The following is a 17,210-nucleotide window of genomic DNA, read 5'->3' as shown; positions in this document are numbered from 1 at the left end:
TCCTTATGCTCTCTTAGTGTTTGCGTGGCTTAGTGGAAAGACCACGGGCTTGGGAGTCAGAGGACATGGATTCTAATCCAGGCTCCGCCACTTGTCTGCTGTGGGACCTTGGGCAAGACACTTAACTTCTCTGTGCCTCAGTTACCTCACTTGTAAAATGGGGATTAAAAGTGTGAGGCCCACGTGGGACAACCTAATTACCCTATATCTACCCCAGCACTTAGAACAGTGCTTGGCACATAGTAAGCGCTTTACAAACACCGTAATTATTATTACTACTCAAGGAGCTTACAAAGATCAGGTACCAGAGGCCTGCGGCCCAGCTCTGCAGCTACTGTCTCCCACAGCCTCTGGCTGCGCGGGGCATTTCCAAGGAAGTCTCTGTAGCTGCCAAGAAGTAGGCACAGTCATGGTGAAAATGGAACTTTTTTTATTACCTAAAAGAAGTAATACACAGCTCTTTAATCCAAAGCAATAGGCTACTAGAGGCAACAACTGTTCTGAATTTGAAAGCAAAAGACACTCACTGGGCATCTCCCAACCGTCCACACAGGCTTCCACTCGGAGAAGCCGAGTCAGTAATTCTCTGAATCCCACTGTCATGTTAGCAATGGAATTATTCCTCAGTCTCACATACAGCTTAATCAGAGAAACCTAGTTAGAGTTGGATATTGTCCCAAACTAGGTGACTAAACTTCTCTCAATGCAAGAGGGTAACCAACTCAGATTCTCTTTGCATCAGAGGCTCTCTCAACGACAAGATTTTCTAGCCTGATTTAGTAGGAGTCATCCACCTGTTTGGAAGTTTTTGTCTCTGGGAGCCAGTGGGTGAATCCTGAGTCAGTTATGGTGAGATATTTAGTAGTGTTAATACAAGGATAAGGAAAGAAATCTTATCCTTGGGATGGCCCCCCAGCTGGCCCACATCAATGGCCCTCCAGGAGCCAAAGGGCTACCGAAGAGCTATTGAGGCCCGGGATGAGTAGTGACTCTCTTCCTTTGGCCTCTCGACCTGAAGCTGGCTTCCCAGGACCAGGATTGCCCAAGCTCCAGGTCCTTTGTGGCCTTTTTTCAGTTGAGTTATACCCACAAGGTCCCTCACTCTCTACTTGCCTATCTCCCGCTTACCCGAGAAAAACAGAGAGGGGAAGAGGGGGAGAGAGAGAGAGGAAGAGATAAAGGGAGAGAGAGAGGAAGGGTGGAGCAGAGTAGTGGGGCACTGTAGAATCACACTCCAGTCCAGGTTTAACTGGAATCCCACATGCACGATTTCCAGGGGACTTGTCTCAACAGACCCTAGAGGACTTCTGTCTGCCCCAGGCTGGACGAGCATCTCCTTTTGGTGACTTAGTCGCAGCAGCAACTGGATCAGATGCCAAAATATTTGTACTCATCACCAGTTCTGGCTGAGGTGTTGGCAGGATAGACGGCAACTATCTCCCCAGCGTGCACTGCTCCCCCAGGCCCCACCACTACTGGATGGAGGGTTTTGGACTGGGCAAGCCCCTAGGCTTTCAAGAATCGGTTGGAACATCTCCAAGACTTAGGCATTGTGTTATCAAAAGGAGAGAGAAAGGATGATGGAGAGAGAGGAAGAGAAAGGGAGATAAGGAGAGAGTACAGAACTCCGGGACGAGTGGGTAGAGAAATAGTGCTTTCTAGTTGGCAGCAGTAACGTTCTTGGCTGTAGCTGTCGCCGCCTCCTCAAGGTGAGGGACTGGCTTCTTCAGGAAGTGCATAACAGCGTGGACCACTTTATCCGGTCCTATGTTGTACACGGGATGAGTGGGATGCTGCAGAAGGAGAGAGGGAGATATCCAGGCCATTAGCACCCGATTCGAGGACTGGATTTCACGCCATGCTAAAGTTCTTCCAGGAGGGCTAGCTCTTCGAGGATCGCCGAAGGGAAGAAGCCAGGATGGGGATGGGACTGGATGAGGCTTCAGTGGGTCTCACTGGGTTCCTTTATGGATCTTTCCCTGCTCTCGTGTACATTTCCGCAATAAGGGATCTGGGTCTAATTTTTGGTTTCACTGTTAGGGAAGTGACAATTACATTTTAAGTTCAAAAATGGACTGTGACTGCACAGTCGTCCCATTAAAGGCAAACTCATGAATGGTCTCCCAGGGGTGCCTTCTAGGAAGACCTGACCGAGGTCACCCCAAAAGTCCTGAGGACTCTGCTTGCCTTTGACCTAAATGGAGCTTGGCTGACAGTTTGCTGCCTCTGATCTGCCTGCGTAGGATGGTCAATTAGGATTGCCCTGGGAAGGGAGGGAGAGAGAGAGCAGGATGAGGTGGGGCAGAGCTCAGGAACAAACCCAAGCTGAAGCCAACCACTCACAGAGCTCTGACTCTCCTGCAGCCCTGACTTTATCCAGCCCTGACCCCTGCCATTTTTAAAGCGGGTGAGAAAATCTGCTGTGAACCTGCTCGTTGTGGGCGGGGAATGTGTCTGTTTACTGGTGTATTGTACTTGCCCATGCGCTCAGTACACAGTAAGCACTCAATAAATACGAGTGAATGAATGAACGAAACCCCCTCAAAAGAGAGACTTTAGGGGTGAGAGAAGAACACCTTCTAGGTCCCCTTCTATTCTCCATCTAAGTCGATTCCCATGGAGAACTCATTCGCTCCCATGGCTTCAACTACCACCTCTTTGTGGATGATATCCAAATCTACAACTCCAGCCCTGATCTCTCTCCCTCTCTGCAGTCTCGCATCTCCTCCTGTCTTCAAGACATCTCTACTTGGATTTCCTCCCATTACCTCAAGCTTAACATGTCCAAAACGGAACTCCTCATCTTCCCACCCAAACCCTATCCGCCCCCTCACTTTCCCTTCACTGTAGATGGTACCACCATCCTTCCTGCCTCACAAGCCCATAACCCTGGCATTATCCTTGACTCCTCTCTCTCATTTAACCCATACATTCAATCCATCACTAAGTTTTGTCGGTCCCACCTTCACGACATCGCTAAATCCGCCCTTTCCTCTCCATCCAAAGTGCTACTGTGGTAATACAGTCACCTATCCTATGCCGCCTGGATTACTGCATCAGTCTCCTTGCTGACTCCCAGTCTTCTGTCTCTCCCCCTTCACTCTGCTGCCTGGGCCATTTTTCAACAGAAACATTCAGGACATGCTTCCCCACTCCTCAAGAAACTCCAGTAGTTGCCCATCCACCTCTGCATCAAAAACTCCTCACCACTGGCTTAAAAGCACTTAATCACCTTGCCCCCTCCTACTTCACCTCGCAACTCTCCTAGTACAACTCAACCCTCACACCTCACTCCTCTAATGCTAACCTTCTCACTGTGCCTTGAGCTTGTCTATCACGCCACCGGACCCTTGCCCACGTCCTGCCTCTGTCCTGGAATGTCCATCCTTCTCAAATCTGACAATTACTCTCCCCCCTTCAAAGCCTTACTGAGGGTACATCTCCTCCAAGAAGCCTTCTCTGACTAAATCCCCATTTCTTCTTCTTCCACCCCCTTCTGTGTTGCCCCGACTTCCTCCCTTTGTTCATCCCCATTTCCAGCCCCACAGCACTTACGTATGTATTTGTAATTTATTTATATTAATATCTGTCTCCCCACCTCTAGACTGTAAACTCGTTGTGGGCAGGGAACGTGTCTTTTTAGGGTTGTATTGTACTATCCCAAGTGCTCACTTCAGTAAGCGCTCAATAAACACGACTGAATTAATGAATGAACTGAAGAACAAGCCATAGCCGATCCTACCGCCTGAGCTCCAGGAGCTCAACTATCTCAGTCCAAAGTGAGGACTCTGTGAGGCTGGGAGTGAGCAATCAATCAGTGGAATTCTTTGAGGCTGGGAGTGCTTTCTATGTGCAGAGCACTGTGCTAAGCGCTTGGGAGAGTTCAGTACAACAGAACTGGTAGATACGTTCCCTGCCCACAACAAGCCTACAGGCCAGAAGGGAGGCAGATATTAACACAAATAAATGAGGGACGTGTACATAAGTGCTGTGGGCCCGAGATTGGTTAGGAATAGGCCAGAAGGGGCCACCTTCTCAACAGAAATGGTTACCGTACTCCCAGCCCAGCTGCCTGACCCTTCCCCTTCCGATCTCCTCTTCCTCCCAAGCCCCAACGACAGCCTTACCAAACGGTTCTCCGGCACCCCCAACACCACATCACGCAGGATATCTCCACTGCCAAAGTGCTGGGCTATGGACAAGCCGCTCAGGCAATAGCAGGTGTGGTAGAAGTCTCGTGACCTAGAGAGAAGAAGCATCTCTGAGCAGGGACTTCTAAAGATCACAAAAACAACTATATTTGTTATGTGCTTACCACGTGTCAAGCACTGGGCTAGGAGCTGAGGTAGATACACATCATCATATCAGACCTAGCCCATGTCCCCCTTGGGGCTCACATCTAAAGGAGAGAGTCCAGCTAGCGAATCTAGGTTTTATAGAAGAGGAACTAAGGCACAGAGAAGTTAAGCGACTTGGCCTAGCAAGTGGAGCTGGCACTAGAACTTGAATCTCCCGCCCATTGTCAGGCAGAGATCGTCTATCTGTTGCCGAACTGTACATTCCAAGCGCTTAGTATGGTGCTCTGCACATAGTAAGCGCTCAATAAATACGGCTGAAAGAATGACTGAATGAATGAATCTCCTGACTCCCAGTACTATGCACTTTCCACTTGGCTTCTCTCAGCGCCAGGGAGGAAGAGTGCCAACAGGAATAATCCCTTGAGCTTTCCGACTCTGATCCAACCTCATAGGAAAAGCCTCAAAGTCCAGAAATAGCTCACAATTAATATCAACCTCCCCACCCAACACACACAAGCAGAGAGGATTACCATCTGTAGAAGTCTTCCCACCCCTCCCCTCCTCAATATTACGTGTCCCCACGCAGTTCTCAGAATTTCCCACTCTAAGCCCCGGTTTTTTGAACAAAGCCCAATCCTCCGACCCCCTCCGGCAGGAGCTCACATTTTACGGTCTGTTTCTGTAGCCCTCTCTGGTGCATGGTATTGAGAGGCAGCTTCCCAGGAAAGGAGTCATTGCTAACAGTCTGATTTTCAAATTATTACTGTTATCATTTTTGTAAAGCACTTGCTATATGTTAAACACTGTTCTAAGCTCTGTGGTAGATACAAGTTAATCTGATTGGAGTAACTCCTGTTCCACTTGGGCTTCACAGCCCATTTTCTTCTAAAAACACAACTCCCCCATTCGATGATGGGCCACTCCTGGCCTAGTGGGCAACTTCCCTTGGCTCCTGGCTAGAGAGACAGGGTTCCTGTTTGATTTCCCTTTTCACTCTAGTTCAAAAAGGAATCATTTCCTTTCAACCATTTCTGTCTCCTGTAATTGTCAGGGCACAATGTCTACCAGAGGTTTTTGAACCCTAAGCCACGCTTGTGGGAATTGAACCGGTCTTATATCCTCCAGAAAACTAAGCTTGGGGGTCTCCGTTTCTGTCCCCTGGGTAGGGATGAGGAGATAGACAGTCAGAAGTGGGAATCAACATGAGTGGCGAGAGGAAGGAGTCCCAAAAAGAGGCTCCCCTGCTCGAGGAAGACTACTTTGCCCAGTGGGGGATCTGCGGTAAAGTCCCTCGAGCACCCCCGGCCAACCGAAGCAGAGGTGGCCTCTGGAGAGCTCGTAACACATCTCTGACCTTCCCATCCACACCCATATGTGTCCTCCTGGACTCCCTTCTCCCACTTTCCCTTGGCTGGAGTGGATGGTACTCACTTGCCAGGTTTATCCAGAAGCCCTCCTGCAGGACACTGGCAGCAGAGGAGAATGTACTCCTGCAGGGCCTGCTGATGAAACATCCAGCGGCTCATGCTCAGGGCAGGATCACCTGTTGAACAGAAGAGGACAAGGGTCGGCCGGCTGAGCATAAGGTCTGGCTAACCCTGCAGAGGAATGTTAATATATGGTCCTCTTTCTTATTGAGTTCCCCACAGTCCCCCCCATCTCCTGGACTTACCTCTAAAATGGTAGCTCAAGTCATCACACTTTTTTTTTTAAATGGTACTTGTTATATACTTACCATTTGCCAGGCCCTGTATTAAGGACTGAGGTAGATACACGCTAATCAGGCTGGAAATGGGCCATATCCCCCCTGGAGCTCACGGTCTTAATCCCCGTTTTATAGATGAGGGAGCTGAGGCCCAGAGAAGTGAAGTCATTTGCCCAAGGTCACCCAGCAGACAAGCGGGGGAGCTGGAATTAAAACCCAGGTCCTCTGACTCCTAGGCCCGTGCTCTAACTATTAGGCCACACTGCTGCTCTAATTAATCAATGGTATTTATTGAGCAGAGTACCATACTAAGCACCTGGGAGAATATACTATGATAAAGTTGGTAAACATGATCCCAGTCCTCAAGGAACTTATAGTCTAGCGGGGGAGAAAGACATTAAAATACACTCATGATGACCTTGGCCATTCCTCCTTTTCCTCAGCTTCAGTTTCAATCATATTCTCTTGAGGCCCGGAACAAACTCAACAGAATGAACTCTGGTGGCGTTCCTACTCCCTCTGGGTTAATGGGAGAGTCTATCCCGCTTACTGTTCCCCAGCCATTGGCTCGGTCATTTAGCTCTCCTTCTCCACAGCCACTCGGGCCTCAGAATTCTTCAGGAATTTCTCCCTGGGTTTCTGGTCTACGATCATTAATAGGGAAGCAGTGTGGCCTAGTGAAATGAGCAGGGGCCTGGAAGTCAGAGGACTTGAGTTCTAATCCCAGCTCTATCACCTGTCTGCTGTGTGGCCTTGGACGAGTCACTGCATGTCTCTGTGCCTCGGTTCCCTCATCTACAAAATGGGGACCTGATTATCCTGCATCTACCCCAGCGCTTAGTACAGTGCACGGCACATAGTATGGACTTAACAAAATCCATCATTATTATTATTAATAATGACAGCAGCGTGGCCCAGTGGAAAGAGCCTGGGCTTCGGGGTCAGAGGTCATGGGTTTGAATTCCGGCTCTGCTACTTGTCAGCTGTGTGACTGTGGGCAAGTCACTTCACTTCTCTATGCCTCAGTTACCTCATCGGTAAAATGGGGATTAAGACTGTGAGCCTCACATGGGACAACCTGATTACCCTGTATCTACCCCAGTGCTTAGAACAGTGCTCTGCACATAGAAAGCACTTAACAAATACCAACATTATTATTATTATTATTATTATTATAAACACCCAACAATTCCAAACCAGACCATTTTCATGAGTACATTTCATATTCATTTGAAGAAGATAGGAAGATGCCTAATACCTATCACGCCTGACGGTGATGAGACAATCATCCTCAGAAACACTTCACACCACGGCATATCAGCGAGCACAATCATAATAATAATAATAACAATCATGGTATTTGTTAAGCACTTACTATGAGCCAGGCACTGTACGCAGCGCTGAGACGGATACGAGCGTATGGGGTCGGACGCAGTCCCTGTCCCACATAGAGCTCACAGTCTCAATCCCCATTTTACAATGGAGGGAACTGAGGCCCAGAGAAGTGAAGCGACTTGTCAAGGGTCACACAGCAGACAAGCGGTGGAGCCGGGATCAGAACCCATTACCTCCTGACTCCCGGACCCGTGCTCTAGCCACTATGTCATGCTGCTTCCATAAAAGAGCAAGAGGATGCAATCCCTGCCTTCAAGGAGTTTACAATATAGTTTGGAGGGTGGTGGGGGGTGGTGAGGAAAAGTGAGGAGCCTACAAGCTTCACCTTCCTAGTACTGTTTATTCACTAATTCTGACCACTATCATCATGGATTGTTGACACTTCACTTGTCCTTCTTTGTAGACCTTGCCCTTCTCCTGGGAACACTATCTAATCTTAGTTTTTCAGACACCACCCTCTCATGGTTCTCCCTCTAGCTCTTTGGCTGCTTCTCGCTCCCTAACTGTGAAAAGTAATAGATTGTAGGTTGGAGACTCTTCCTTGGAGAACTCATTCACTCCCATGGCTTCAATTACCATCTCTAAGGCAGATGATTCCCAAATCTACATCTCCGGCCCCGATCTCTCCTCTGTCGTCTCAGATTTCCTCCTGCCTTCAGGACATCTCTCCCTGGATGTACCTTTGAACCTCAAACTTAACACATCAAAAACAAACACTGTCCTCTCCCTGACTTCCCCTCTCTGTGGTCAGCACCACCATCCTCCCTGTCTACCAGGCCCGTAACCTTGGCATTATCCTTGATTAATCTCTCTCTTTCAAAACACATATACAATCTGTCACCAGATCCTGTCAGTTTTATTTCCACAATACTGCTAAAATCCACCCTTTCCTCTCCATCAAAATTGCTACTATACCAATCCAAGCACTTTTCCTATGCTACCTTGACTACTGTACCAGCCTCCTTGCTGACCTCCCTGCCTCCTGTGTCTCTCCACTCCAATCTATGTTTCCCTCTGCTGCCCGCATCGTTTTTCCAGAAAAATGTTCAGTTCATATTTCCCAACTGCTCAAAAACCTCCATTTGTTGCCCATCTACCTCACATCAAACAGAAACTCCTGTCCATTGGCTTTAAAGGACTCGATCCCCTCCAATCTTACTTTGCTGATTTCCTACTGCAACCCAATAGGTTCACTTTGCTTCTCTAATTGCCAACCTACTCACTGTACTTCATTCTCATCTATCTTGACATTCATTCATTCATTCTTTCATTCAGTCATATTTACTGAGCACTTACTGTGTGCACTGCATTGTACATAAGAGCTTGGGAGAGTACACTAAAACAATACGCACACACATCTCTTGCCCACAGCGTTGGTCTAGAGGGGGAGACCAACTTAAATATAAATAAATTACAAATATGTACATAAGTGCTGTTGGGCTGGGAGAGGGGACGAATAAAGGAGCAAGTCAGGACGACGCAGAAGGGAGTGGGAAAGGAGGCCTTAGTCAGGAAAAGCCTCTTGGAGATGTGCCTTCAATAAGGCTTTGAAGCAGAAGGAGGGGAGAGAGAGTCTGTCAGATTTGAGGAGGGAGGGTGCTCCAGGCCAGAGGCGGGAAGTGGGGCGAGGGGTCAGAGGCGAGATAGAGATCAAGGAAGAGTGAGATTAACATTAGAGGAGTAAAGTGTGTGGACTGTGTTGTGGTAGGAGAGTAATGAGATGAAGTAGGAGCAAGCAAGGTGACTGCCTGCTTTCAAGGCAATGGTGAGGAGTTTTTGTCTGTTGGGGAGGTTGGTTGGGCAACCCCTTGAGGTTCTTGAGGAGTGAGGAGAAGAGTTCTGGACATTTTTTTAGAAAAATGGTCCAGGCACAGCAGAGTGAAGTAGGGACTGGAGTGGGGAGAGACAGGAGGTGGGGAGGTTGGCCAGGAGCTGATACGGTAATCAAGGCGGCACAAGATAAATGACTATATTAATGTGGTAGAAGTTTGGGTGGAGAGGGAAGGGAAGATTTCAGCGATGTTGTGAAAATGGGATCGACAAGACTTAGTGATGGATTGAATAGTGGGTTGAATGAGAGAGAGGAGTCAAGGATAACGCCAAGGTTATGAGCTTGTGAGACAGGAAGAATGGTGGTCCGTCTAGAGTGATGGGAAAGTCGGGGGCGGACAGGGTTTGGGTGGGAAGATGAGGAGTTCCGTTCTGGACGTGTTAAGCTTGAGGTGACGGGAGGACATCCAAGTAGAGATGTCTTGAAAGCAGTAGGAGATGCGAGACTGCAGAGAGGGAGAGAGATCAGGGCTGGAGATGTAGATTTGGGTAGAGTCATGAGTTTGCCTTTGGTGTGAATGCCTGGGAAGAATGTGTAATCACAGACTATTTCTGAAGCAGGTAAGTTTGGATTCATAGGGTTCCTATGTCTACACTACACACTTGGAAATCACACATCAAAACCTTCTATTCCCATAAAGGTGGGAAAGACTTCAGGACCAAGAAGCCACATGAAAGAATCGATGACCTTTTCCTCATCTTCTCCTCCTCTCCCACCATTTTTTTTTAAATGTATTTGCTAAGCACGAACAACATGCCAGGCGCTGTACTGTGCGCTGGAGTAGATACGAGCTAATCAGGTTGGACACAGTCCATGTTCCTTATGGGGTTCACAGTCTTAATCCCCATTTTACAGATGAGGTAACTGAGACACAGAGAAGTGAATTGATTTGCCCAAGGTCACACAGCGGACAAGATGCGGAGCCAGGATGAAAACCCAGGTCTTATGACTCTACCCATTAGGACACACTGCTTCTCTAATTAATCAGTGGTATTTATTGACCTTACTGTGTGCAGAGCAACATACTAAGCACTTGGGAGAGTACACTACTATAGAGTTAGTAAACATGATCCCTGCCCTCAGGGAACTTACAGTCTAGAGGGGGAGACAGACATTAAAATATACTCATGATGACCCTGGACCTTCTGTACATCCTATTACTTAATCACTATTTATCTTTCTTCCTCCTCCGATCTTAAATTATTTTAGTGTCTCTCTCCCCGCTAGATCGTAAATTCAATTCCTTGGGGGCAGGGATGGGGTCTGCTCACTACTATACTCACCCATGGAATTAGTATAATGTTCTGCTCACAGTAGATGCTCAATAATGATAATAATAATAATAATAATTGTGATATTTGTCAAGTGCTTACTGTGTGCCAGGCACTGTTCTAAGCCCTGGGGGGGATACAAGCAAATCGGGTTGGACACAGTCCCTGTCCCACATGGGGCTCACGGTCTCAATTCCCATTTTACAGATGAGGTCACTGATGCACAGAGAAGTGAAGTGCCTTGCCCAAGGTCACACAGCAGACAAGTGGTGGAGCCAGGATTAGAACCCATGACCCTTTGACTTCCAGGCCTGGGCTCTAACCACTATGCCACGCTGCTTCTCCCATAAATACTTCTCAATAAATATGACTAATCGATATGCACTGAATCTCAATCTGTGACCTCTGGGCATTTGATAACTGCCCCACCCTCAACCCCACAGCACTTGGGGACATGTCTTTAAATTATATATTACTTACTTTTATTAATGTGTCTCTCCCTCAAGACTGTAAGCTCACTGTGGGCAGAGAACGTGTCTACCAACTCTTTGGCACCGAACTCTCCCCAGTACCTAGTACAGTGCTCTGCACCCAGTAAGCACTCAATAAATAGCATTGATCGATTGATCATTTGATTGATACTGAGACATGTTCCCTGCCCTCACACGATCCAGCAGGACAGACACCAAATAAATTACGGGTAGGGAGAAACAACAGTACGTGAGTGCTGTGATTAAATGTCAAGATTTTCCAGAAGACTGCTTCTACAAAGTCATCTCACTGTAGATTTTCACGTGCCAGGCTGATCTGTCTTTGGCTAACATCTCCTAACTGTCCACCGCTATTTCACATATTTTGAAGTTCTGATGTATTGAGGGCTAAAAGCCCCCATTTCAGTTTACCTCAGAGCAACTGGCTGGGTCTCCTGCTATTAGGTTTTCTCTTCACTTGCTGTCCCCCACCAGTAGCGTAATTGCACCTCTCAAAGCTCCATCTCAAAGTCACCCACCTCCACGCTCCAAATGAGAAATGGGCATCCCCAAGCAAACATCCCTAAGAGAAGCATTAAGCATCAAAAAAGCATGAGCTAACTCCCCGAATATTCTCAATAGGAAGTTGGGTGGAGAGGTTTGGACTGCATCCTCTAATTCCCTGCTGAAACAGTTGTTCACAAATGCTGACTTGGCTTAAACAGAGCTCATTTCAGAACGTATCTGTTGGCCTTCAAAGGGCCCTAACTTATTTCTGGGCATTTAGAGAGCACTTTTCTCTCTTCCAAATAGCTGTTCTGCTCCATTTCCTACTAAGCCTCTCTGAGGACAGTAGGATATGCGGGAAGAAACCAAGAGGCTAAAATATGGAAGCCGGACAACCAAAATAAAGCCTCGGCTCCCTGCCCTCCTTCTCCGACCCCGCTGGTCAGAATCCCAGTACGGCCAAGTTAATGTGTAATTGATTTTAATCTCTGTCTCCACCGGGAGACTGTAAACTCCTTGAAGGGAGGGGTCATGTCTATCAACTCAGTTGTACTGTACTTCCTGGAGTGCTTAGCACAGTGCCCTGCCCACAGCAAGTGCTCAAGAAAAACCGCATAATGGTATTTATGAAAACACAACGGGAAGCAGCATGGTGGAGTGGATAGAGCGCTGGTCTAGGAGTCGGAAGGTCATGGGTTCTAATCCCAGCTCCGCCACTTGTCTGCTGTGTGACCTTGAGTAAGTCACCTCTCTTTGCCTCAGTTACCTCATCTGTAAAATGGGGATCGAGACTGCGAACCCCATGGGGGACAGGGACCTCGTCCAACCTGATTTGCTCGCATGTCTGGCACATAGTAAGCGCTTAACAAATACCATAATCATAATAATTATTATTACCACCGAGTGACTGATTGAGGTTGGGAACATCCAGGACACCGCTGATGGGATGATGGCCTGAGAAGAGGGAGATAGTTTCAGGAGAGGCCCTGCTTAGTGGAAAGCGATACAGCAGCTCCATTACTGAAACAGCTTCCCTCTCCACCCCTTCCCTTCCGGCTCCCATAGCAAACCTACCGGGCACCGGTAGATCTCTCCAGAGTCAAACAGTTCTGTCACTTGTACGGGGCGAAGGGCAACCTTCTGAAGTGTGGGTCCCAGATGACCCTGCCCTAAGAAGAACCCCGACTGCTCTGCATCTGTGGTCCACCAGTACCTGTGGAGTTATGCCTGTGGGCAATAAGAAGCCCCAGGAGCCCTTGGGGACAACTGGGCTTGGATGCCAGCTCCCTGCAGGCCCCAGGCCGGCCCCATTTTCAATGGGGCTCAGCTCAGTCTGGATGGATCTAAGCCAAGCCAAATCTTTGCAGCCTAAGCTTTAGCTGGAAAGCAGCAAGGCCCCAGGATGTCATGCATTTTGCAAGAGAAAACGACAGCATTCTGGCCAGATTGAAAGGTACAATCATCCTAAGCTTGAGCACTGCCCTAGACGAAAGAACAAGTCTCGCCCTTGGTCACGAAGACTTCCATTTTACAGGTGGTACAACTGGGGAACAGCTGTGACATACCATGTCCAGCCTCCCCTGATGCCCTCTCCTCACCCTTTTGCCAATTAGATTATTAAAGATGGAAGCAGAAAAGAGATGTTGTTGGTATTTGTTAAGCGCTTACTATGTGCCGAGCACTGTTCTAAGTGCTGGGGTAGACATAGGGGAATCAGGTTGTCCCACGTGGGGCTCACAGTTTTAATCCCCATTTTACAGATGAGGGAACTGAGGCACAGAGAAGTTAAGTGACTTGCCCACAGTCACACAGCCAACAAGTGGCAGAGCTGGGATTCAAACTCATGAGCCCTGACTCCAAAGCCCGTGCTCTTTCCACTGAGCCACGCTGCTTCTCCTAGAAAAGAGATTTTCCAGGGCTTCATTCCTCTCCAGACGGTACTGTTTTCCTTCAAAGGGCAGAAACACCACCTTGTCAGCCGGCTGGATTAGGCTGGGACTAAGCTCCTGTCTGTTTTAAGCAAGTGCTCTGCCCTCCTACTTTCCCAGCTCATTTCCCAACCACTGGGCTCCCCTTGTTCACAGACCATCCCACTCGGGTGAGCTGATTCCAAGCAGGAAAATGTACTTCCTCTTTACACCTAATTGACACTGACTTCTTGCCAGTCACTCAAAAAGGTTGGAGACAGTGAAGATCACGCCCGAATCTTTCCATACACTCAGCACATGTAAATAATTTTCAGAACTTTGAGTTACGGTAAGCAAAATGTCAGCAAGTAGCGCCCTTGAAGATTCTGGCAGCTTGTCAAGCCGCACCACCTCTCTCTCGGAGGGAAGACCGAGAAACAATTAATTTGTTCCAGAAATCTACCACATGAACGGCAAATCTGGGCCATCCCGCTTCCTCGCTTCTGTGTTACAACAAGCATATCTCCCCATTCCTCAAAAACCTCTAATCCAACAACAAGAAACTCCCATTGGCTTCATCCATCTCCTACTACAACCGAACCCACACACTTCATTCCTCTACATCAGCCTAATCACTCTCAATCTATCTTGTTTCTCTCACCGTTGCCTCCTCGCTCACGCCCTCTCTCCTGCCTGGAATCCCCACCCCGTTCCTATCTGTCAGGCCACCACTCTCCCTATCTGCAAAGCCTTACCGAAACCCCTATCTCCTCCTGAAAACCTTCCCTGATTAACCTCTCATCTCCCCTATTTTCCCTCTCCTACCTCATCTTCACACTTAGTCCCATCCTCAAAGCAATCAGTACTTACCTCCCATTCCTTCAGCACTTACTAATAATTTGTTAAGCGCTTACTATGTGCCAAGCACTGTTTTAAGTGCTGGGGTAGATATGAGGAAAGCAGGTTGTCCCACGTGGGGTTAACACTCTTAATCCCCATTTTACAGATAAGGTAACTGAGGCACGGAAGGCTAAGTGACTTGCCCAAAGTCACACGACTGACAAGTTTCGGGGCCGGGATTAGAACCCACGACCTCTGACTCCCAAGCTCGTGCTCTTTCCACTTACGCATGTAGCCTTATAGTCAGTCACCTCTACTATCTGTAATTTATTTTAATCAATTATTTTTATTTGGCATTTACTGTGTTGATAGCAGGGGGGAGAGTACGATACAATAGAGTTGGTAGACACTTCTGCCCACAAGGAGTTACAGTCTAGTGGGGAAGACAGACATTCATTCAGTCGTATTTACTGAAAACTTACTGTGTGCAGAGTGCTTGGGAGAGTGCAATACAACAAGAAACAGACACATTTTCCACCCACAACGAATCTGGAGTGTAGAGGCGGGGAAGATAGACATCGATACACATAAATTAATGACAGATTCGTACATAAGCGCTGTGGGGCTGGGAGCGGGGGAAGAGCAAAGGGAGAAAGTCCGGGAGACGCAGAAGGGAGTGAGAGATGAGGAAAGCTGGGGCTCAGTCTGGGAAGGAGTCTTGGAGGAGATGGGTCTTCAATAAGGCTTTGAGGGAGGGTGTTCCAGGCCAGATAAGGGAAGGAGCACAGTGCTCTGCACACAGTGATCAAGTGGCGAAAAAGGATGAATTTAAACAATTAAATATTAATACAGGTACACATACAGAAGCAGACGGCCCTCCCAGAAACCTTGGCAGATGTTGATTTGATGCCCATCTCAGTCCAGACACTTCGGCATATCTGGTTTAACTGCCAGATTTAAGCTCTTTCGATGTTTACGACCTGCAGCTGTTTCATTCTGCTCCAAGTGATTGTTTGCATGGCCCGGACTGTGGATCCCTCATTGGTTTTTCGGCAACCCCTGGACTTCAGTTGTGTCTAATTAGAATATGAAGGGCAACTATAGATCCACTTGAAACTTCCCGTCAGAGTTTCACTATGCTGCGCTATTTGAAACTGTGGCATTCTTTACTAAGTATCTGAGGGGAAACCAACTTCAATGTTAAACACAACTGGCATACAGGGGCCACGCTATGCCCGACACCCACCGGGCATATTCACAGCATGCCAAAATGCTATTCCTTAATGTAAGAGTGCTGTAAGGAATCTTGGTGTTAAAATCCAACAGTGCTCTTGCCGAAGTGTGCCGAATGAGTGCGGTACCAGGGGATTGATGGGGATAGTGTGCCAGCGTAAATGCTAAAGCTGACCTGACCAAGGGTGGGAGATAGAGCTAATCGGGGACACCACTGTGACATAAATGTGGGTTTCTTCTATGTAATATTTACAATGAAGAGGCACTTTTTATGTGGATGACTAAGACTGGGAGGAGCGGGCCGGGGGAGCCAAAGTCCTTTCTTTGTGGACAAGAAATTCGAAAGGCTTTGTTTTGTTCAGTATAGTTAAAAAGAAATCCCTAGCTTTACTCATCATAAAAGCCAGGGGAAGGGGTATTTGGTCAATTTCCAGCAACCCGCCTAACGGTTTTGACTGTCTGCCCTCTTTAGCCCTGGGAGTCAGAGGACCTGGGTTCTCATCCTGACTCTACCATATGCCTGCCGTGTGATCTTGGCCATGGCACAACTTCTCTGGGTCTCATCTGTGAAATGGGGGTTCAAGCTTGTTCTCCTTCCTATTTAGACTGGGAACCCCAAGGACTGTGGGACAGGACCTGTGTCTGACCTGATGAACCTGGATCTACCCCAGCACTTAGTACAGTCCTTGAAACACTGTCCATGCTTAACAAGAATAATAATAACAATAATAATAATAATAATAGACACCAGACAATTCCCTTCCTTTCCTCTTCTGCCCACAAATGGTTTTCTGCACGTGGGCTGCAAGCTTTAGTCCTGAGCTTCCAAGGGACCCCAAACCATACTATATCACTGGGGCTTGGGACGGGTTGTGTCCTTTGGGTTGTTTTATTTTTTAAATGACTTTTTATGGTATTTTATGGTATAGCACTTACTATACTAGAGAAGCAGCATGGCTCAGTGGAAAGAGCCTGGGCTTGGGAGTCAGAGGTCACGGGTTCGAATCCCGGATCTGCCACTTGTCAGCTGCGTGACTGTGGGCAAGATATTTCACTTCTCTGTGCCTCAGTTACCTCATCTGTAAAATGGGGATGAAGACTGTGAGCCTCACGTGGGACAACCTGATGACCCTGTATGTACCCCAGCGCTTACAACAGTGCTCTGCACATAGTAAGCGCTTAACAAATACCAACATCATTATTATATTATCAAGTACTATCCCAAGCTCTGGACTGGAGACAAATCAATCAGCACGAACATGGTCCCTGTCCCAAATAGGAAGGAGAACAGGTACTGTATCCCCATTTTACAGTTGAGGAAAATGAGGTATAGAGAAGTTGAGCCACTTGCCCAAGGTCACACAGCAGGCAGGTGGCAGAACCTCTGACTCCCTCATCTGAATTATTTCCACGGGCCATGCTGCTTATCTGTGACAGAGCCAGTTAGCAGCTCCGAGTATGGTGGAAAAGAACTGCTGATGCCTGACACTGATCAGTAAAGGCATCCCTAGCCACTGTGGGGGTCCAGCACGACAGAGGGGACGGGGCACCTACCCCGACCGTTAAAGTGAGCAAAATATCAACAATAGCTGCCCTGTGATTGGTCAGAACGGTTCAGAGAGCTCCCCTGAAGCTGGTGATTGATCAGACTGGATCAGAGAGCTCCCCGAGCTTCCAGCGGGCCCTTTCCCTCTTTGTTCCAGGAGCCTGGGGTAGAGGAAAAGAGAAGGTAGGATGGGCCTGTGGTACACGA

General features: G+C 47.9%; 1 protein-coding gene across 2 annotated transcripts in view; it reads right to left on the bottom strand.

The window, feature by feature from the left end:
- Positions 1-407: 407 nt before the first annotated feature.
- Positions 408-17,210, bottom strand: part of FNTB (farnesyltransferase, CAAX box, beta) — a 78,130-nt gene continuing 61,327 nt past the window's right edge. For both annotated transcript variants that reach the window (XM_029065405.2, XM_029065396.1), the window contains exons 10-12: positions 5,730-5,841; positions 4,128-4,242; positions 408-1,793 (exon numbers count right to left, since the gene is read on the bottom strand). In XM_029065405.2, coding sequence (XP_028921238.1) covers positions 1,659-1,793; positions 4,128-4,242; positions 5,730-5,841 — 362 coding nt within the window. In that variant the 3' untranslated portion in view covers positions 408-1,658. The remainder of the gene's footprint in view (positions 1,794-4,127; positions 4,243-5,729; positions 5,842-17,210) is intronic.

Source organism: Ornithorhynchus anatinus, chromosome 1, assembly GCF_004115215.2.
Source record: "Ornithorhynchus anatinus isolate Pmale09 chromosome 1, mOrnAna1.pri.v4, whole genome shotgun sequence".
In the NCBI taxonomy this organism is placed as follows: Eukaryota; Metazoa; Chordata; class Mammalia; order Monotremata; family Ornithorhynchidae; genus Ornithorhynchus; species Ornithorhynchus anatinus.
The sequence above is the reverse complement of the archived record's forward strand: the minus strand, read 5'-3'. Positions and strand labels throughout refer to the sequence as shown.